Below are 23,316 nucleotides of genomic sequence, written 5' to 3' on the forward strand. Positions count from 1 at the left end.
ATTTATCCACTGGAGAGCACATGACGACCTGTGTGGTAGTGCCCACTTCCGCATCTTCCTGTCACTGTCCCAGCATCAGGCGCGTGGAATCCTGTCCAGATGGGCTTTAAACAAGCCGGACTGGGGAACTTTCACCTCTGTTGTCACCACTGAATCTCTCCCACACAGTAACATCGATGTGATGGTTGAGTGGGTGACTAGCACAATTGTTTCTGTGGCAGAAAATGCTATCCCTCGTGTTTTAGGGTGCCCGAGGCGTAAGGCAGTCCGTTGGAGGTCGCCGGAAGTTTCTGAAGCAATTAAAGAGGGTCAGCAAGCCCTAGAGCGTCATAAGCAACACCCTTCCCTGGATCACCTCATAGGCTTTAATTGGCTCCATACCCGTGTTTACTACCTTATCAAACAACGGAAGAAGGAGTGTTGGGAGAGGTCCGACTCCACCATTGGGTACCACACGTCACCTTCCCAAGTCTGGGCAAATGTCAAACATCTTTTCGGGTACCAGGCCCCAACAGCTATCCCCAGTGTTACCATAAATGGCGAGTTATGTACTGAGTCAAACGCAGTTGCCGAGCACTTTGCTGATCACTTTTTGCTCGAGTGTCTGCATTGGAGAATTACCCCCCAGCCTTTTGCATACTCACAGCGGCTGGAAGGGAACGTCCTCTCATTCGCTACACACTGTAGTGAATCGTATAACGCCCCATTTACAGAGTGGAAGCTCCTCAGTGCCCTTGCACATTGCCCCGACACAGCTCCTGGGGCTGACCACATCCACAGCCAGATGATTAAACATCTCTCATCTGACTACAAGCACTGTCTACTCGTCATCTTCAACTGCACTGTCTACTCGTCATCTTCAACTGGGTCTGATGCGATGGCGTCTTTCCATCACAATGTCAGGAGAGCAACATCATTCCGGTGCTCAAACCCAGTAAAATCCCACTTAATGTGGATAGCTATTGGCCCATCACCGTCACCAACGTTCAATGTAAGCTGCTAGAGCGTATGGTATGTTGGCGGTTGTGTTGGGTCCTGGAGTCACGTGGTTTACTGGCTCCATGCCAGGGGAGCTTCCGCCGAGCCATGTCAGGGCAGCTTCCGCCAGGTTTGCTCTACCATTGATAATCTTGTGTCCATCGAGTCTGCGATCCGAACAGCCTTTTCCAGACGGCAACACCTGATTGCCGTCTTTTTTGACTTGCATAAAGCATACGATACGATTTGGCGACATCATATCCTTGTCACATTGTATGAGAGGGGTCTCTGGGGACCACTCCTGATTTTATCCAAAACTTTCTGTCAGTCCGTACTTTCCATGTCCAAGTCGGTGACTCCCATAGTTCCATATCCAGGAGAATGGAGTCCCTCAGGGCTCTTTATTGAGTGTGTGTCTATTTTTAGTGGCCATCAACGGTCTAGCAGCAGCTGTCAGGCCCTCCGACTCACCTTCTCTGTATGCAGACGACTTCTGCATTTTGTACTGCTGCTCCAGTACTGTTGTTGCTTAGCAAGGCTTCCAGGCAGCCATCCACAAGGTGCAGGCATGGGCTCTATCCCACGGCTCCGGTTTTCAGCTGCAAAGTCGTGTGTCATTCACTTCTATCGGCATTGTACCTTTCGTCCAAAACCTGCATTTTACCTTAATGACAATCCACTCACTGTAGTGGAGAGACAAAAATTCCTCGGACTGGTTTTCGACACTCGATTGACTTGGCTCCCTTATCTTCATCAGCTTAAGAAGTAGTGCTGGCAGCACCTCAATGCCCTCCGTTGCCTGAGCAACACCAATCGGGGTGCAGATCGCTGTACGCTGCTGCAGCTGTACAGAGCCCCTGCCCAATCCCATATTGACTATGGGAGTGTGGTTTATAGTTCAGCAGCATCTTCAGCATTGCACTTACTTAACCTTCCACCACTGTGGATTTTGATTAGCAAGAGGAGCTTTTAGGACGAGTCTGGTGACCAGCATACTGGTGGAGGCTGGTGTCCCTCCCCTACAGATCAGACATGCACAACTGCTTGCCAGTTATGCAGCACACATTCATAGTTCCCCTGAGCATCTGAATTACCATCTCCTTTTCCTGCCCACGGCAGTCCATCTCCAGCATCGGCAGCCCAGATCGGGGCTAATGATTGTGGTTCGCATGCAGTCCCTTCTCTCAGAACTGGAGTCCTTCCCTTTACCACCTCTACTGCGGTCCGTTCACATTCATGGTGTATGCCTTGGCCCCAGCTTCGTCTGGACCTTTTGCATGGCCCTAGTACTCCGTTAACCGTGCCACTCTCCGCCGTCACTTCCTCTCAATTCTTGACGTGTTCCGGGGCTCTGAAGTGGTTTACTCAGATGACGCAATGGCTGATGGTCACATAGGCTTCGCATATGTTCATGGAGAACATATTGAGCAGCACTCCTTGCTAGTTGGCTGCAGTGTTTTCACTGCAGAGCTCGTGGCCATATCTTGTTCTCTTGAGTACATCCACTCGTGGCCTGGCGAGTCGTTTCTTCTGTGTACTTACTCATGGAGAAGCCTACAAGCTATCGGCCAGTGCTACTTTCGACACCCTGTTGTAGCATCGATTCAGGAGTCCATCTATGCCGTGGAACAGTCCCACCATTCCGTGGTGTTTGTGTGGGCTCAGGACATTTCGGAATCCGCGGCAATGAACTTGCTGTGACAGGCTGGCCAAACAGGCTACGCGGAAACTGCTTCTGCAGATAGGCATTTCTGAAGCTGACCTGTGTTCTGTCTTTCACTGCATGGTTTTCCAGCTTTGGAAGACAGAATGGCATAACAGCATTCATAACAAACTGTGTGTCATTAAGGAAACTATGAATGTGTGGAAATCTTCCATGCAGGCCTCTCGCAGGGAATCATTTGTCCTCTTCCGGCTCTGCATTGGCCATACGTGGCTAATGCAGGGTTACCTACTCCATCACAAGGACCCACCTCTGTGTCGCTGTGGCTCCCAAATCACAGTCGTCTTCCTCTTCATGGACTGCCCACTTTGAGCCGCTCTGCGGCAGACTTTTTAACTTTCCCAGCAACCTGCCTTCGGTGTTGGAAACAATGCCTCCACTGCAGTTTTAGTTTTCACGTTGTATCTGTGAGAGTGGGTTTTATACTTCAATGTAAGTTTTAGTGCTTGTCCTTTGTCCCTCTGTGTCCTCCACCCTAGTGCTTTTAGGGTGGAGTATTTAATGTGTTGCAAAGTGGCTGGCTTTCCGTTTTTATTCTCGTGGTTTGCCAGCCACTGTAATCTGCTTTCGTTTTACTCTCTTTTGTTTCTAACGTCTCTCTGTTGTTTTCTTGTCCTCTTTTGTTGCTTTTAGTGTTTGTTGCCTTCCATTTGTTCTTGTGCCTTTTCCTTTCCTTCTGTTTTGTGTTGTATGTTTCGTCCATTTTATTCTCACACTTGTGGCATTGTTTTATTAGGAACAAGGGACCAATGAACTCTTAGTTTGGTCCCTTCTCCCCCCTTTTAACCAACCAGCCAACCAACCATTATCTTACAAATATTATTCTTACAGCAGAACATTCCATTCCCCACACTTCCTCTTTACATCTACATCTACATTCATACTCTGCAAGCCACTCAACGGTGTGTGGCGGAGGGCACTTTACATGCCACTGTCATTACCTCCCTTTCCAGTTCCAGTCGCGTATGGTTCGCTGGAAGAACAACTGCCGGAAAGCCTTTGTGCGCGCTCGAATCTCTCTAATTTTACATTTGTGATCTCCTCGGGAGGTATAAATAGGGGGAAGCAATGTGTTCAATACCTCATCCAGAAATGCACCCTCTCGAAACCTGGACATCAAGCTACACTGCGATGCAGAGCGTCTCTCTTGCAGAGTCTGCCACGTGAGTTTGCTAAACATCTCCGTAACGCTATCACGCTTACCAAATAACTCTGTGACAAAACACGCCGCTCTTCTTTGGACCTTCTCTATCTCCTCTGTCAACCCGACGTGGTACGGATCCCACACTGAGCAGCAATACTCAAGTATAGGTCGAACGAGTGTTTTTTAAGCCACCTCCTTTGTTGATGGACTACACTTTTTAAGGACTCTCCCAATGAATCTCAACCTGGCACCTGCCTTACCAACAATTAATTTTATATGATCATTCCACTTCAAATCATTCCATATGCATACTCCCAGATATTTTACAGAAGTAACTGCTACCAGTGTTTGTTCTGCTATCATATAATCATACAATAAAGGATCCTCCTATGTATTCACAATACATTACATTTGCCTATGTTAAGGTTAGTTGCCGCTCCCTGTGGCACACCAGAGGTTACTTTAACGTCTTTAGATTTCTCTCCATTGAGAACAGTATGCTGTGTTCTGTTTGCTAAAAACTCTTCAAACCAGCCATACACTTGGTCTGATATACCGTAGGCTCTTACTTTGTTTATCAGGCGACAGTGCGGAACTGTATTGAACGCCTTCAGGAAGTCAAGGAAAATGGCATCTGCCTGGGGCCCTGTATCTAATATTTTCTGGGTCTCATGAACAAATAAAGGAAGTTGGGTCTCACATGATCGTTGTTTCCGGAATCAATGTTGATTCCTACAGAGTATATTCTGGGTTTCCAGAAATGACATGACATGCGAGACAAAAAACATGTTCTGAAATTCTACAACAGATCGATGTCAGAGATATAGGCCTATAGTTTTGCGCATCTGTACGACGACCCTTCTTGAAAACTGGAACTACCTGTTCTCTTTTCCAATCATTTGGAACCTTCCGTTCCTCTAGAGACTTGCGGTACACAGCTGTTGGAAGGGGGACAAGTTCATTCGCATACTCTGTATAGAATCGAATTGGTGTCTCGTCAGGTCCAGTGGACTTTCCTCTGTTGAGTGATTTCAGTTGCTTTTCTATTCCTTGGACACTTATTTCGATGTCAGCCATTTTTTCGTCTGTGCGAGGATTTAGAGAAGGAACTGCAGTCCAGTCTTTCTCTGTGAAACAGCTTTGGAAAAAGTTGTTTAGTATTTCAGCTTTACGCGTGTCATCCTCTGTTTCAATGCCATCATCATCCCGGAGTGTCTGGATACGCTGTTTCGAGCCACTTACTGATTTAATGTAAGACCAGAACTTCCTAGGATAACAATGGCAAACAATGTGACACTGAGGACACTGCCCTCGGACAAATGCCATTTCGTCCATATTCAGGAGCCCTGTCAAATGCTCTTTGTTTGTGGATGACTTTGCAATCTTCTACTCTTCCTCTGATCTTACGATGACAATGAGGCAGCTACAACTGAGCATCTGAAGGCTGGAAACCTTGGCCCAGATAACTGGTTTTCGGTTCTCACCTGAGAAGATTTTGTGTGTCCATTTTAATCATGCTCGGTTGTTGAACATTTTGAAATGCCTTGGCGGAAAAACATGGGGGGCTGACAGGTCTCGCCTCCTGCAGTTTTATAGGGCATTTGTTTGATCACGCTTAGACTATGGCAACATGGTCTACGGATCGGTCCGTCCTTCCTACCTCCGGATATTAGATGCTTTCCACCATGAGGGCATTCGGATATCGACTGCAACCTTTGGGACCAGCCCAGTTCAGAGTCTGTGTGCAGCGGCTGGTGAACTACCACTCTGGGTTTGGCGACGTCTCCTTTTGGCTTGACAGGCGCTGAAAATATCAGCATCACCTCAGTCATTGGCATTTAGATCAGTGATCCAACCCACCTTTGAACAGCTGTTCAGAAATCAGCCCCAAGCAACCCAGCCATTTGGTATATGTGATACAGACTGTCTCAAGGATCTGGATCTCCCGGGCATGAAAATACACACCCAGGAATGGAACGCACTCCCACCTTGATGTCTTCAGAGGTCCAAAGTGATTTTAAGCTTGACACAGTACACAAAGAGTTGTACTCCAGATTTGGTTTTTACAACTTTGTTTTCATTTGTTTTAAGTATGTACCACAGTTTTATCATTATGTATACAGATGGATCCCAGCAGGGGAATGCTCTCAGTTGTTCTGCAGTTTTCCCTGATAGGGTTTTTAAAATGTGCCTTCCACAACAGTTTACATATTATGATGCAGAGTTACACAGCATTCTTATGGCACTGGAGAGGGTTCACAGATATCACCGTACAAGTTTTCTTGTCTGTTCTGACTCTCGTAATGTGCTGCAGGCACATGTATCTGGTAGCTCCGCTGATGCAGATCATCCAAGACTCCTTACAGCGGCTCTGACACCGCGCCAAGGAAGTGATCTTTTCCTGGGTACCTGGCCATATTGGGATATAGGGTAACAACATGGCTAATAAAGCTTCCAAGGAAGCATGTTGGGATGGTACTGTCCATCAGTGTCCCATCCTGTTGCACGTCATTATCTCATTTTCTGACAAATGCATCATGGGTCAGTGGGAGACTGAATGGTTGCAGGTGACAGACAACAAACTGCAGTTGCTTAAATCGACCACAAAAGCTTGGCGGACTTCATGTTAGCCCCTCTGCTGGAAGGAAGTTTTGCTTACCAGACTGCGCATTGAGCATATCCCTTACACACATGGCTTCCTCCTCCAGCGGGAGTATCCACCATTCTATGAAGTTCATGGCGTGCCACTTTCAGTTCAGTATATTGTGGCTACATGTGTTCTGTATACTAGTATTAGGGCAGCCTTCGGTCTCTCTGGAGATCTGCCCACCATCCTCGCAGATACCGACACCAGTGTGGTGAAATTTTGTGAACTGTCAGGCCTCATCCCTAAACTGGTGGGGAAGGGTGGCAGACTTTAATATGTTATAAACTGCTCTGTATGTGGGTACAGCCTTCATCCCCACCCATGAGATTTTCATCATCATCATCGACAAGCCTGACACATTTTTTGGCTTTGAAAAGAGAAACAAAACATAAACACGCACAGTGTTTTCATAAAAAGCTAATTTGATTACTAGTAGCACTGAAAAGACTGAAATTATATTTAAATAATTCCTGAACTATGATTAAAAGAATAAAACATAAAATATTGCTGTTGCACAGTAATAGCAGTTTGATTAATAAGTGAAATAGCTAATTTAAGCTTACTTTGAATTAGGCTTAGGCTATCATTAAATAAAAACAATATCTCAAAGTTAATGCTTTAATACAGTTAATAAAGTTATTACAGTACACCTAATACTTTCAGTCAAAAAGTTTATGAATAGTGGATTTTAATTGGGTCTTTAAGTATTTTCAAAAATGAATACAGTTCTATAATAATATTGTAGTACAGTACTAAACTAGTACTAATGTTTCGAAACTGAAAATTTAACATTATGTATTTATTTAATTCTCTATTTTATAAAGATTTTCAATATTGATTTAAATGCCATTATTAGGCCTAGAGTGTCTTTAAAAAGGTGCAAATGTTGACCATCTGACTGGATTACTGAATATGAAGTCATTGATGACTATTCAGATATCCAATTCATCCAAAACATCTTGGTGGGCGTGAAGAACAGCGATTGTTCAATCGCTTCTGTCCCATTGATGATTGGAGATATGACTTCAGACGTCTAAGGGTGCTAAATGACTGTTCTGCTGTTGTTATTGTGATTGGAAGGGAAGCTTAATGCACTTCAGTGCTTCAAATAACATTTCTCCATCTGCAGGCTCTTGTGCAATGTACTTTTTTACATCATGCATGTTTTTTAAGACCAGTTGTTTTTTATTAGCGATATCGGCTTACATATTCAAGTGTAAGTGCAGTCTCTCAATGTCTAGGTCATTTTTGAAAAACTCAGTTGATTTTTCCAAATTTGTTTAACCTATGTTTACTAAAAGCAAGCACTCTTATCGACTACAATGACCTGTGTGAGTCCAGTTGAAGCAAACCGCTTAGTAATGCAAAATTGCACTGTTTCATAAACTTCAGTGTAAATAGCTTTGTAGTATTCCATTCGGGTTTTGAAAGTGTGCAGTGAGCTGGCTTCATTGTTTTCATATTTCTTTGAAACGCTTCCCTGTTGGTTTTTGAAAATTTTTGAACACATTTTAAGTTGATTTCTGAATGAATTGTAAGTTGATTTTTGAATGTGTGCATAGTGTACGTGATGTCTCTGTCAGGAGAATCCTCGTCGCATCTGGAAAGAAACTTTCCACAGACAAAAAGGGACGGGGCTATACGAGCTGAGCAGAGTAAAGCTGAACGGGTGAATGCCAGTCGCTGTCTGATTATGTGGTTAATTGGGTCTGCGAATGATCAGCGTTTTTATAATTACTAGCGAAATCCATAGATCGAGACTACCAGAATGGAAATAAACGACTGACAGGAATAGCAGGTGAGAAAGATCATGTATTATCTTCTCGGTGTATCCAAGAAAGTGAAATTTTGACAGAAATTTTTTTTCCATATCGCTACACTAGTAAGGACCAGTTGTACAGTCCCCGGCTGGCAGCAGCTTAAGTTCTATTCTGGAAGTAACACAGAAAACGTGTTGTACGAACAACGTAATAATGCCTAACTGGAAAATAATCGTGGGATAACTAAACCTGTGATTCTGACAGGGTTAGTGAAGTTAATTGGCGAACAAATTGTGACAATGGCAGGAATAGTTACAGAATTGGTGATGACAAGATTGATTGTTAGAATGAGGAAGGAGGAGAAACAGGGACATCACACAAATTATGGAAGAATAAGACAATTCCAAATTTTATATAAATTTCGTAATACTAGTTTTCGATCTCATGCTTGAGAAACTGGTTCGTATGAATGAAATGTGAAACTATTTCCTAACATAAAGCTTTTTGCTTGTAGAGGGCCTAATAGGCATTTGATATTGGTACATCATGATGCCAAAACAGTATCGTTTATTTGGTGTGTGTGTGTGTGTGTGTGTGTGTGTGTGTGTGTGTGTGTGTGTGTGTGTGTGTGTGTTTTACAAGATTGCTACAATATTAGAAAGGCCTATTTTGTTTTATCTAACAGACAGTGACAAAATAGATGCAATCATATCAATAAACCACACCAGTCTTGGGTATTATTTGTGTTAACAGCTTTTTCAGTACTAGATAACGACATTTCAATTTTTCATGTAGCAAAACATTTGACGAACTTTCCCAGAAAGAGAGAAAGAGGAACCAAAGGACATTTCAATTTCCACTGTCCTGAATACAGGTTGATGACATCCATTATGTTTCAGTTCCACAGAGTGAAATACAGTGAGATGTGATAAAAGAATGCTTTATGAAGAAACATCGCACTGCACTTTGGCACACTTAAGATCAAGTAATATGTCTATTTCCTCGAACACACATGTTTTATGTTTCACACTTTTCAGAAAGATGTGCATTACAAGATGAAAATATTTTTGAAAACTTTTTTTTTTTTTTGTATTGACCTGATTTGCAAACACCATAGATCTGGGGCTGATGTGCAGAAAAGTCTTGAGTTATAGTGAGTAGTCTCCAAGTGACCCGTGTTTACTTTTAGTGATTTTGCTGTTTCCTCTTCATTTACTCTCACGTCAAATGAAAACAAAATGGTTATCTCTGACTGGGAGCTATCAAGTGAATTAAAATACATTCATATAATTTCGCAAGGCTAACATATGTTTTTAGTTTCAGATTTTATTTTATTCCCACCTTTCTGACAGTTAAGCATTAATCGCCTTAACAATGAAGTTATTTTTGTCGTTTGCTAAAGAAATTTGACTTTTATTAACCATTTCTGCAGAGGCAGTCAATGTATTTGAAGCGAAATGTTTAATTCCACAGTACTGGCTAGTTTCAACAGTTCACTGCATTTCAAGTGCATGTTTTCATCTTCTGGCACACATGGCATTATGACATAATAAAGAGCCAAACATGATATAATACTGTACTGGTGCTCCAAGAAAATTTGCATCCCAAAAACCACACTGAAAAGCTTAATACCAGGTCAAGTTCTACTTCATTGGGAATCTGGACATATGAATGTGCACTTTAAATGTGCACATTTTAGAATGGGTCACGAAATTCCAATGCTCTTGGAGTGTTCTCTGACGTCTTGTTTCTGTTACGACTAATGTATGATCTTTCAGTGTTTTACACGTACGTACATACAGGCTTCCTACGTCATGATAGCTGCGAAAGTGTGGTGTCGCCTGTTATCTGCGCTCTCTGGCAACTGCTGAAACAGGAAAATATTGCGAATGGTGGTTTGAAAAGCGCTAACTTTCAAAGTAAATATCCTTTTACGTAAGTTGAACTATGTGCGAGAATGTACCATGAATTTCTTATGTGATATATCTTAAAGTTTAACAAGCGCAAAAAAGGTCAACATTATATGCGAAAGTGTAGCTTCTTTTGCAGCTTATTAACCTTAAGAGACCAGTATTATATGTGAAAGCTTTGCTTTTCTGTAGCAACACTATGTATATTAATTTTAACTATTAAATTTCCCTATTTGTGTGTTCATGCTACTTAACAGTGATGTTCCTGTGGGCTGACTACATTACATGTCCTATGCTCTGAATATCCACTGTCATTGACTGGCAGGATCACGTGACTTGATCTATGACTGGCTTACAAAAGTGCATTGCAATCTCGATTTCAATGATTTGGAAAGTAACATGACGTTTGGTGGAATTCCAATGTATACTTTCGTTATATGAAAATACGCAGTGTACATGCTGTTGCACATTTAAGATATTTCCAAAACTTGTCTTTTTCCCTGAGTTTAGTTTTCTAAAGTGTCAGGAAATTCTACGCCTGTCTATAAAACCATAAACATTCAAAGGATTGATAAGGGGGAAAAAAAAATTGTTTTCACCCAGGAGAAAGTGTATTTTTAACTGGGAAATTCGGGAATTTTCTTTCCTTGTCTGAGTATACACCTTGGATGGAGATTCTTTGCTACCTACGAAGCCTCAGTTTTTCATTAAACGACTTGAGGGTAAGTTTGGAGAAGTGACAGTGATGCCCAAGATGCGAAACGGCGCAGTCTTGATTCAGGCAGCATCCTCAGCCCAATCCCGAGCATTACTTGCCTGTGACAAGCTGGGTGATATTCCTTTTTTTGTCACTCCCAATAAAAGCCTTAACATGGTCCAGGGGATTATTTTCCATCGTGACCACCTCTTGCCGTCTGACAATGAGCCCCACGCCAATTTGGAATGATGGGGTCTTCATTTCATCTGGCGCTTTTACAGGGAACCCAAAAACAACAGAGTGCCTTCGTCTTGGCCTTTGAGGGTGATTCATTGCCTGAAAAGGTCAAGGTAATGGTTTACTGTTGTGACATTAAACCGTACGCCCCTCCCCCCTATGTGGTGCTTTAAGTGCTGGAAGTTCGGGCATGTCTTCCCGCTGCACTTCCAGAACCGCATGTCGAGATAGCGCATGTCCAGCACCACATGTCGAGGCTGCACACGTCCACTGCACCCAGATACTCCATGTGCGTGACCTCCCATCTGCATCAACTGTGGAGACCGCCACTCCCCGTGCTCGTCAGACTGCTCAGTACTCCAAAAGGAGCAGGAAATCATGGAGTACAAGACCCTGAACCGGTTGACTTACGCAGAGGCTAAACGTAAATTCAAAAAATTATGCCCCATTTGGTTGACGCCGACATACGCTGCAGCTACATCACCATCACCGTCCAAAGTGCCAGTGGCTCCTCACTCTGTGCCATGAACAGTGGCCCCTCCAGGCCACCAGAATACATCCGCCTCCTTGATGGTATGGGGCAAATCTTCCTCCGTTGCTCCCAAAGCACCTACTTCAGGAGAAGGCCCCCCCAAACGCAGGGGACATGGGTTCCTTTCCCCCTGTTGGAAAAGCAACAGCCTCCTCCGGCTCCTCTCATGCGGAAGGGGTCCCTTGGGGCCCTCTCTCCCGAGGTCTCCACTAATGCCATGACAGACACTCATCAGTGGCTTAAGTAGCCAACAGCTGCTGGACGAAGAGCTTCCCAGTCTTCCTCCGTACCTGAAGCTGCTTCGGAGAAACCTTCCCAGCAAGTCCCTAAAGAAAAGTGAGAGGGCAAGCAAACTAAGAAGTAGTCTGCTAAGCAACGGGACCCTATGGTGGCCCCAACACCACCACTCACTATCAATTCTGAATCTGAGGATGCAGTGGAGATCTTAGTGTCCCCTGCGGACCTGGATCTCACTGATGCCTCATCCACCATAGAAGTGGCTACAAATACTCAGTCAGAGGCAGCAGGTGACCCTGAAGCATAACCTGCCTCTTAACGCACTTCATGCCTTCCCAGCCTCACAATAACGTCATCCTCCAGTGCAATTGCGGCAGTTTTGTCCACCACCTGGCTGAGCTACGGCATCTGATAAGCTTTACTCCTGCTTTCTGCATTGCCCTCCGCGGCTGTAGGGGATATTACAAGAACCATAGCGACTATAATAGTATGTCAGGTGGAGTTTGTGTCTATGTCCTGAAGTCAGTATGCAGTTAACCTGTGCCCCTCTTAAACTCCTCTTAAAGCTGTATCTGTCAGGATAAGGACTACGCAGGAAATAACTATCTGCAACATAAATCTTCCTCCAGATGGCGCAGTACCCCTGAACGCATTGGCTGCACTGATTGATCAACTTCCTAAACGTTCCTACCTTTTTAACGCTCATAACCCTTTGTGGGGTGGCCCAGTTCTTACTGGCCAAGGCAGAGATGTCGAAAATTTACTGTCACTGCTCGACCTCAGCCTCTTAAATACTGGGGCCACCACACATCTCAGTATGGCACATGGCACATATTCGGCCACTGATCTCTTGGTTTGCAGTCCTGGCCTTCTCCTATCTATCCACTAGAGAGCACATTATGATGTTTGTGGTAGTGACCACTTCCCCATCTTCCTGTACTGCCCCGGCATCAGGCCCACAGATTCCTGATCATGTGGGCTATAAAAAAGGCAGACTGGGATGCTTTCACCTCTCCTGTTCCTATTGATTCTCCCCCACAAGGTAACATCAATGTGGTGGTTGAGCTGGTAACTACAATGATCGCTTCTGCGGCAAAAAACGCGATCCCACGCTCTTTAGGATGCCCGAGGCGTAAGGCAGTCCCTTCGTGGTCGCTGGAAGTCGCTGAAGCAATTAAGGGGTGTTGGCAAGCTCTACAGCGGCATAAGCAGCACCCTTCCCTGGAGCACCTCATAGCCTTTAAACGGCTCTGTGCCCGCGTTTGCTAACTTATCAAGAGGCGAAACAGGAGTGTTGGGAGAGGTAGGTGTCGACCATTGGGTACCAGACACCAACAAGTGTTCCCATTGTTACCATAAATGGCGTGTTATCTACTGACGCAAACGCAATTGCCGAGCACTTTGCTGAGTACTATGCTCGCGCCTCTGCATCAGAGAATTACCACCCCCCCCTCCCCCCCCAGCCTTTCACACTCTCAAATGGCAAATGGAAGGGAAAGTCCTCTCATTCTCTACACACCACAGTGAACCCTATATCGCCGCATTTACAGAGTGGGAACTCCTCAGTGCCCTTGCACATTGCCCCACACAGCTCCTGGGCCCAGTCAGATGATCAAACATCTCTCGTCTGATTACAAGCAACATCTCCTTGTGATATTCAACTGGATCTGGTGCAATGTCTTCTTTCCATCACACTGGCGGGAGAACAGCATCATACCAATGCTCAAACCGTTCAAAAACCTGCTTGGTGTGAATAGATATCGACCCATCAGCCTCACCAACAGTCTTTGTAAGCTGCTGGAACGTATGATGTGTCAGCAGTTGGGTTGGGTCCTGGAATCAGTTGGCCTACTGGCTCCGTACCAGGGCAGCTTCCACCTGGGTCGCTCTACCACTGATAATCCTGTGTGTCCCTTGAGTCTGCCATCCGAACAACCTTTACCAGGTGCCAACACATTGTTGCCGTCTTCAGTCTGGCAACATCATATCCTTGGCACATTATACAAGTGAGGTATCTGAGGCCCACTCCAAATTTTTGTCCAGAATTTCATGTCTGTACGTTCCGTGTCAAAGTTAGCACCTCCCATAGTCGTCCCCCCCCCCCCCCCCCCCCCCCCCCCCCCCCATATCCAGGAGAATGGGGTCCCACAGGTCTCTGTATTGAGGCACAGTCATGGGCTGTAGCCCACGGCTTTCAGTTTTGGCCGCAAAGTTGTGTGTTACGCACTTCTGTCGATGTCAAGCCGTTCATCTGGAACCAGAACTTTACCTTACTGACAATCCCCTCACTGTAGTGGAGACATATCGATTTTTAGGGCTGGTTATTGAGGCCTGATTGACTTGCCTTCCTAACCTTTGTCAGCTTGAGCAGAAGTCAGCACCTCAGTGCCCTCAGCTGCCTGAGCAACACCAACTGGGGTGCAGTTCACTCTACACTGCTGCAGGTATACAGAGCCCTTGTTGAGTCCCGCCTTAACTATGGGAGTGTGGTTTATGGTTCGGCGACACCTTCAACATTGCACTTACTTGACGCAGTGCACCACTTTGGCTTTTGACTAGTGATGGAAACTTTTAGGACGAGTCTGGTGGCCAGCATCCTTGCGGAGGCTGGAGTCCATCCATTGCAGGTCAGGCATGCACAACTGTTTGCCAGTTACATTGCACACGTTCGTAGTTCTACTGCGCATCCGAATTACAGTCTCTTTTTCCCACCCAAGGCAGTTCATCTCCTGCATCAACGGCCCATGTCTGGGCTTACAATTGCAGTTCACGTCCGATCCCTTCTATCTGAACTGAAGTCCTTGCCTTTACCACCTACACTCAAGGTCCAGTTGCATACATCTCCATGGTGTGCACCTAGACTGCGGCTACACCTGGACCTTTCACATAGCCCAAAAGACTCAGTTCACCCTGCGGCTCTCCTTCGTCACTTCGTTACATTGATGGCTTGATGACTGAAGGTCACATATGCTTCGCCTATGTCTATGTAGGACATATTGAACAGCATTCCTTGCCTGATGGCTGCAGTGTATTCAGTGCTACCCTCGTCATCCTTTGGTAGTGACCATCCAGGAGTCCATCTATGCCTTAGAATGGTCCGGTTGTTCAGTGGTGTTTGTGTGGACTCCAGGATACGTCGGAATCCCAGACAACGAACTTGCTGTGTCAGACTGGCCAAACAGGCTACACGGAAACCGCTTATGGAGATAAGCATACCAGTAACTGAGCTGCGTTCGTTTTTATGTCACCAGGTTTTCAGGCTTTGGGAGACGGAATGGCATAGTCTCAGTGAGCACAACAAACTGCGTGCCATTAAGGAAACTATGAATGTGTGGCAGTCCTCCATGTGGGTCTATCGCAGGGACTCTGTAGTTCTCTGCAGGCTCCACACTGGCCACATTTGGGCGACCCACGGCTATCTCCTGCGCCATGAAGACCCACCTCATTGTTGACAGTGGTCGATATTGTGGTGCACTGTCCCACTTTGACTGCCCTGTGACAAAATCTTCATTTACCGGACTCATTGGTGCTAATTTTATCTGACAATGCGTCATCGGCTGATTTAGTTTTACATTTATCTCGTGAGGATGGTTTTTATCATTTGATCTAAATTCAGGGTGTGTGCGATCCGGGACAACCGGGAGATCCAGGAAAAACCCAGAAATTTTTTCATCCGAGAGAAAACCGGGAAAAACCCGGGAATTGTTTATAATTCCGGGAATTTTTCATTGTTTTAGTTTTTCAGTTAAATTTTTGTGGTTTTGACTGGTAAGAACCAATACTCTAACAAAGGATATTACTGTTTCCCGCTAGTGCAGAATAATACAGCAGCAACAAAACATGAACAAGAGGAAAGAAAACGAAAATAAAACCCAAGTTGCAAAGGAAATGCGCCGTATACAACAACAAAACAGTGCCCATACAAGCATCTGCCAACAACAGAGTGTGTCAAAGGCTTTAGGAAGACTATGTAATGCTTTATTGCAACAAATTGCCTCCAATGAGGGTGACGTGACAACTGTTTAAATTAGATTCGTTTGAGCAGTTGCAGGCAGGCTCATGCGCATGCGCAGTTGAGTCTCCTATGAGTAGTACCTTCTCCTGCTTCTGGTTGCAGAAGTGTGGCTGGGCGCCACTACTTGATATTGCCCCAATTCGGAAATATAGTACATCTGAGGCTGCTGCACAGAGCAGTCTGAGTTGTGGTGGGGAGGTGGGTCGTCTCCACTTGACCTGTGTTTACGTTCAGCGATTTTGTTCTTTCTTCTTCATTTATTGCTATCACGTAAATGATAACAAAACGGATATTTGTGGCCGGGAGCTATCAAATTAATTAAAATACGTTCACATAATTACGGAAGGCTAAAGTGTGTTGTTAGTTTCAGATTTTATTTCCACCTTTCTAATAGTCAAGCATTAATCGCCTTACAGAACAATGAAGTTATTTTTGCTGGTTTGCTAAAGAGATTAGGCTTTTATTAATCTTTTCTGCTGACGCAGTCAATTTATTTGAAATGAAGTGTTTAATTTCACACTATTGGCTAGTTTCAACTGTTCACTGCATTTCAAGTGCACGTAAAGCATTATGCCATAATAAAGAACCAAACATGAGATAATAAAGTACTGGTACTCCAAGAACATTTACATATGAATGTGCAATTTAAGCCGAATTATGCATTTCAGTATGGTTCACGAAATTCCGACACTCTTGAAGTATCCTCTTTTGTCTTGTTTCTTTTATGACATAATGTAAGGTCTTTTAATGTTTTACGCATATGAACATATGGGCTTCCTGTGTCACGTAGCTGCGCAAGTGCGGTGACGCCTGTTATCTGGCGCTCTCTTGCAACTGCTGAAATGAACCTATTTCTAACAGGTCGCATGAAAATATTGCGAACGGTGGTTTGAAAAGCGTTACATTCAAAGCAGATTTCCTTTTACGCAAGATGAACTATTTGCGAGATGTACGATGAGTTTTTTAAATCATGAAGTGTTTGACAATCATTTAAAAATCAACTCTCTGAGGACGACCATTTAGAAGAATTTCGAGCCCAGAAGATAAAACATTTACCTCTTTATTAAAAATTTTACTGGCACATTTGTTGAAAGAAAAAAAAAAGAAGCTTAGCTTTTCTTCCAGCTTATTAATCTTAGAGACCAATATTATATGTGAATGCTATGTATATTAATTTAAACCATTAACTTTTATTATTTGTATGTTCAGGCTACTTAAGAGTGATCTTGCTATTGGCTGACTACATCACGTGCCCTATGCTGTCATCAGCTGGCGAGATCACGTGACATGAGCTATGACTGGCTTACAAAAGTGCATCGCAAACTCGATTTCAATGCGTCAGAAAGTGACATGCAGTGTTTGGTGGAATTCAAGTTTATACCTTCGTAATACGAAAATAAGCAGCGTACATGTTGCTGCACGTCAAAGGTCTTTCAAAGTGTGATTGATGAGTTTCGTAGTGCCGAGGAAGAGTATACTGTCACTTGTCATGCAAAAAGTGTATTTTCACTCGGGAGAAGGTGTATTTTTAACCGTGAAATCTGGGAAAAATCCGGGAATTTTTTTCTTCCTTGTCTACGTATACACCCTGAAATTTTAGCGCATTTCTGTTGTCTCACTGTGTCCTCCACCCTAGTGCTTTTAGGGTGGAAGTTTTAACGTGGTGCAGCGTGGCTGGCTTCTCATTTATATTCTCATGGTCAGCCAGCAGTGGTAATCTGTTCTGTCATTCTAATCTCTTTTACCTTTTTCTTGCATTTCTGTTCCTTTTTCCCTGCCTCCCTGCCCTGCTATCTCGTGACACTGCACGTGTTGATAGTCTAGTCCCTGCACACTCCACCGGAGAGCATTCATCTCACCCCCACCCATACACTACTATCCCTTCCCCATCCCCGCCCCCTCCACATTGCTGCTTGCGTCAAATGTGATAGTTGAATTCTGACCTGAGATGCTGGCGTTGGCAATTGTGTGTGCATGAGGTGTCTTTTAATTGTATCTGTCTGCAACTTGGCTAGTCTTCTTTATGGTAGGTAGAAATCTGCCTTTTCCTGCGTTGTTGATGTCCCATATGTTTCTCTCCTCGACGATTCTGTTGAAAACCACCTCATTTCTTATCATTCAACTTAATTATGAATATTCTTCTATAGGACCACACCTCAAATGTTTAATTCTCTTTTCCAATTTGCCCGCAGTCCCTTATTCAGTTCCATACAATGATGGCTCCAAATGTACATGTACATGTTCATAAATTTTTTCCTCAAATTAAGGTCTATGTTTGAAACATGCCAGGAATGTCCTCTTTGTCATCTTATGTATGCTGCAACCCTCATGTGTTATTTTGATTCCAAGAAAACACTATTGCTTCGTTTTTATCTACTTAATGGTCGTCTACTTGAAGGTAAATGTCTCACTAATCTCATTTCTGCTATTCTTCACTTCTTTAATCTTTCTCCAGTTCACTCTCAGTCCTTCTCTTTAAGTATATCCTGCAAGTCTTTATTGCTTTAACTGAGAATAGAAATGCCATCTGCAAATCTTATCATTGATATACTACCAATCATTACTAATATATAAATCACTTACTTCTGTCAAATATCTTTCAACTTTTAGCATTGGCGTCATCCCCAGATGACATTTTCCATGTTTTTCCTACTCCAGCTGCTGATAAACAACTATGAAAACAACACTTGCAATTTTCAGTGTTTCATCTTCCATTTTTACAGATGTAATGTGCGCATACTGGAACTATTTTGTGTACCTACGAGCACTCGACTCCATTCTTTGCGGATCTGCTCTGTGCAATCGTGCATGGCGCTGCACATGTAATGTGGACATGGCTTAATGTTTGCACTCTCAGTGCACTAAAATTTATTTAATATATCTCCCAAAAATTGCTTTAATTTATCAACTCCCACTACCCATTGTACAAAAATTGCTTGCTTTTTGATATTGAAAGCATAATTAAATTAGCTTGAAGTTATGTTACTAATGTTCCTTTTGGTCTAAGAGGTATCTAAGACTTACAGCAGCAGGAGCAAATAATTTATTTTTCTGTCTTACCTTGCTCTTGTTGCAGATGGCTTCCATAAAGTTGTGTCAATTGAAAGTGGTGGTTTGAAAGTTGATAAAGACGAGATGGAATTTGCACATCAGTGTTTCCTAATGGGTCATCCTTACCTGTTGGAGCACATTAAAAGGAAGGTAAGTACATTATTTTGTAGAATAATTGTGTTTAGGAAATATCGCTATACCCAACTGAGTCAGAAATTGAAGGGAAAAAAAAACTTAGGCTTGTACTGCTTTTGCTTTATACTTGGTTCTTCCGTAGCTGAATTTCATATGGATGAATTAGAAGTCGATTCATAAGCTGCAGTCATAGTGAAGAAATCACATTGATGAATTACAAATATGGCAATGTAAATTTTTTATTTTCTGGCCATTCGCCCTCACTTGAAAAAAGGTATATATGAAGATGACCTGAAAGATTGAGTCTTGGAACTCGTCTTGATCAAGAGTTCCAGAAGGGTAGCAGTTCTATTAGTTTAACAACCACTTACATATGTTTCACTTTCATTTCGTCATGTTGTAATATTCCTCCTTTCCTGCTGTGTGTGTTCTTTACTGACCTGATATGTAAAACTAGATGTAATACCTGTGTGTATTTTGTATTCTCTGAATTGGTTTACAAAACATACTTTAATGCAAAGCCAAATGTAATATTCTTATACTATACTGCTAATAATAAGCAATGTAACAAACAGAAATACAGTTACCTATCCGGAGAGCAAAACCACAGTAACAAGTGTAATAACCGTGTGTGTTAACCTAAGGAATAAGCATCAGACTTTTCTTCAAATAAGTCATTAGTTCAGAGGTATGGCAAATAACAGTAGTTAGACTACTATTCTCCATCGATAACAATATATGTTGTCGGTGGTACACTATAACTCGCCAATCTAATTAGACACACGTAATGAAGCTGAGTAGGACAGCAAAAAAAGATAGCAATTCCCTACTTACCTAACAGAATTCACTTTAGATTTAGATAAAAGACGGTTCAGCAATACAAGAAAAGTTTAGCCACTCGAAACAAAACTACAGCACCCAATTGCTTAAGCAAACAGATTGATTTCATGAAATCAAAAGTAAATTTGGACAGGGGTTTTTTACATCAACGTAATTGGTACTCATCATTTTATTGATTCACTATAAACAGTTTAAAGTTACTATCTATCACCATTAATCATCAACTTAGTATTTCCTTTCATTAATACGTAATGTGAAAGCAGCAAACAATTTATCTAATGTGGTCTCTGAATCTGGCATAACCTTACGTAATCATTTTAACACAGAAAATAATAGCAGTGTTAATTATGAAATCTCAGTTATTTCTTCCATCAATTATTTCACTGATTAATCACTGATTTGCCAACAGTATATTAAAGATTGCACAGTCTTGGCTGAATACAGGTAACTTGGAATTTTCATGTACCAGGTTAGGATCCTGCATGGTTTATGAGCGGGAAAAATTACCAGGTGGACACAATTGTTAATCTGGATGATGGTTATTATTCTTAAAGCACATTTCAACTTCCTGGCACACACTATGTGCTTTAAATGTCGTACCCTGTAAGCTGTGATCAGCGATGGTGGCGTTGATGGCAACAAGTGCATTAATATCAGAACTGCCAAGAGCAGTTATCCATGTTGGACTTATTTCCTCTTCATAGTGGTGATCCATCTTATAATCAACAGCCCGTTTTTCTCCCCATACCAGGCCTTGATAAACTGCAGTTTCCAACCAAGGCAAGATGCAACAATATAGCACACTCCACATTACGCTGGCTCTGTACGTGCTGCCTTTAAGATCACTGGCCACCGACTGACTTTGTTCGCGCCCGCCAAAGCGCGCCCAACATTTCTGCTCTCACCTTTTCCTACGCTTACACACCTTTCCATTCCTGACAGAACTACTCCATCTTTTATACTACATGCATCTCATACAGCCCTAAGTGAGTGCCAGTAACTATTACATACATATTTACATTATAGCACCTTTTTACATTTAATAATTAAAACAATTAGATATCTTTACAGTATTTAAAAGTAAATATTACACCCTTTTTCTTAATATGTACACTCATTTTAATCTTATCAAAGAGTTTCAGTATTGATTTCTCTTCAAACAAGATGTCTCTACTTCTGCTTTAACAGTTTCAATAAAATATTTACAAAAAATTTTAAAAAAATATGAACAATAATGTCACAATGTAGCAGCAGGTTACAGTGTTAGATAGCTTGGCAATTTAATTTCTCATTTATTTATCCGTAAATTCGTCAGGTTCTGTGAGAACATAGGTAGCCAGAGTTATATGGAATGAATCACAAAATGATTCACAGAAAACTGATAAAATTTAAAAGTAATGGAGAGGACTATAAAAGTTAGAGAAATAAACATTTACTGTACAGTATACAGCAGTACTTCACTGTACAAGGCTCTCAATTACTGCAACAAATTCTTGTCCACAATGAAATTAGTGAGCCAAAGGAGGCCTTTACATGTAGTTCAAAATATAACAATATTATGAAAAGAATAGTTACTACTCACCATACAGCAGATATACTGAATTGCAGATAGGCACAATAGGCACAGCAAAAAGACTGTCAGAAAGTGAGCTTTCACCCAATAAGGCCTTCATTGAAAATAGACATGCATGCCACCCCCCCCCCCCCCCCCCCCCACACACACACACACGACCACAGTCTCTAGCTGGTGAAGCCAGACTGTGAGCAGCAACGCATGATGTGAGAGTTACATGGAGGAGGGTAATGAGGAGGCTCGGGTAGGGAAGAGGAGACAGAAATGGTGAAGTGCTGCTTGTGAGAGAGTACAGGGATGAGGTGGATGGAGGGTGTTACAGCTGGGTGCAGTTGGAAGGTTAGACGGAGGTCAGGGATTGTGGCGGGGGGGTGGGGGGGGGGGGGGTAGCAGAAGAGGAGAGAAGTAAAAAGACTGAGGCTGTGTTGGTGGAATAGAGGGCTGTGTAGTGCTGGAATGGGAATGGGGTAGATGGGTAAGGAAAATGACTAACGGAGGTTGAGGCCAGGAGGGTTACAGGAGCATATGATTTACTGCAGGAAGAGTTCCCACCTGTACAAGTTAGAAAAGCTGCTGCTGGTGGGAAAGATCCAGATGGTGCAAGCTGTGAAGCAGTCATTGAGATGAAGCATGTTTTTCATTATCTCCAACTCCTACCTACACCCAACACTTGGTTGCCTCTCCCATCATGCACTGCTACTTGCAGTCTGGCTTCAGCAGTCGCAGACTGTGGTCGTGTGTGTCAGTAGTGTGCGTGTGTTTTCTATTTTCGATGAAGGTTTTGTTGGCTGAATGCTCACTTTCTGACAGTCTTTTTGTTTGCCTATTTGTGGTTCAGCATTCCCGCTATATGTTGAGTAGCAGCTATCCTTTTCTTAATATTGTTGCACTCCATCCTGGATTTTCCCGTTTGAGATATGTGTTTTGTGCTGAATTTTGTATAAGCACAACACAACCAGTAGACTGAACACAACTTTATTCCATGGAAGTGTGGCTTTTTGAAAGTATGCCCACATATCACTGCATTCCTTCTTTCTTAGGGTGGTCATAGATTATTGAGACATCCATGTTGTCCTCACTTGCTGGTCTCTGGCTAAGGTGGCATGCTGCAACAAGAGCATATGGCCTGAAGTGCTTTGGGTGCAGAGACATTCTGCACACATCTTCCCATGTCAAATCATATGGCAACACTAGGGCACCTGGGTTGTTTCCATGTTTTAGCTAGCCTTAAAGGGGCATTTGGCGGGCTCTGACGGTGGTCTCACACACACACACACACACACACACACACACACACACACACACACACACACACACGACTGAGGTGCCATCTGTGGAGGATATAGCACTGCCGAATGTGCAGCCATTTGAAAGTAAGTGCATGCGTCACTGCAATTGTCATTCAAATTTTTTATTTCTGCTGGAAGTATGTTGAAAGCAAAACCTGTAGAATAGTACATACCTTTATAAACAGTGGTTGAAGAAGTGCTGTCAGGGTGTATATCATTTCTCTGGCCAGTGTTTATTGTTTGAGTTTTGCAATTACTTTTGAATGAATCCATATTATTTACCATATTAATTCATGAAAATATTAAGAACTTCAGAAGTACAAATGCTTGTTAGTACAGGGCACTATTGTTTTCATAATAAACAGAAACTTTCTTCTCTGTGTTGTTTGTTAACTTGCATCAGAAATGGAATGTTTGAATATTATTTCTTGACCCAATATATCCAACAAAATGGAAGAATGAAATTCATAAAAATGTTTCGTAGTAGCCTAAAAGGAGCTGTGTGAAGCTGTGAAGAGTAGACAGGGACTAACTGGAAGTTCACTGTG

General features: G+C 42.9%; 1 protein-coding gene across 10 annotated transcripts in view; it reads left to right on the top strand.

Moving 5' to 3' along the window:
• Nucleotides 1-23,316, top strand: part of LOC126353812 (heat shock factor protein-like) — a 200,957-nt gene that overhangs the window by 78,330 nt on the left and 99,311 nt on the right. For all 10 annotated transcript variants that reach the window (XM_050002917.1, XM_050002919.1, XM_050002924.1 and 7 more), the window contains exon 3: nucleotides 18,957-19,081. In XM_050002917.1, coding sequence (XP_049858874.1) covers nucleotides 18,957-19,081 — 125 coding nt within the window. The remainder of the gene's footprint in view (nucleotides 1-18,956; nucleotides 19,082-23,316) is intronic.

This window comes from Schistocerca gregaria, chromosome 3, assembly GCF_023897955.1.
Source record: "Schistocerca gregaria isolate iqSchGreg1 chromosome 3, iqSchGreg1.2, whole genome shotgun sequence".
In the NCBI taxonomy this organism is placed as follows: domain Eukaryota; kingdom Metazoa; phylum Arthropoda; class Insecta; order Orthoptera; family Acrididae; genus Schistocerca; species Schistocerca gregaria.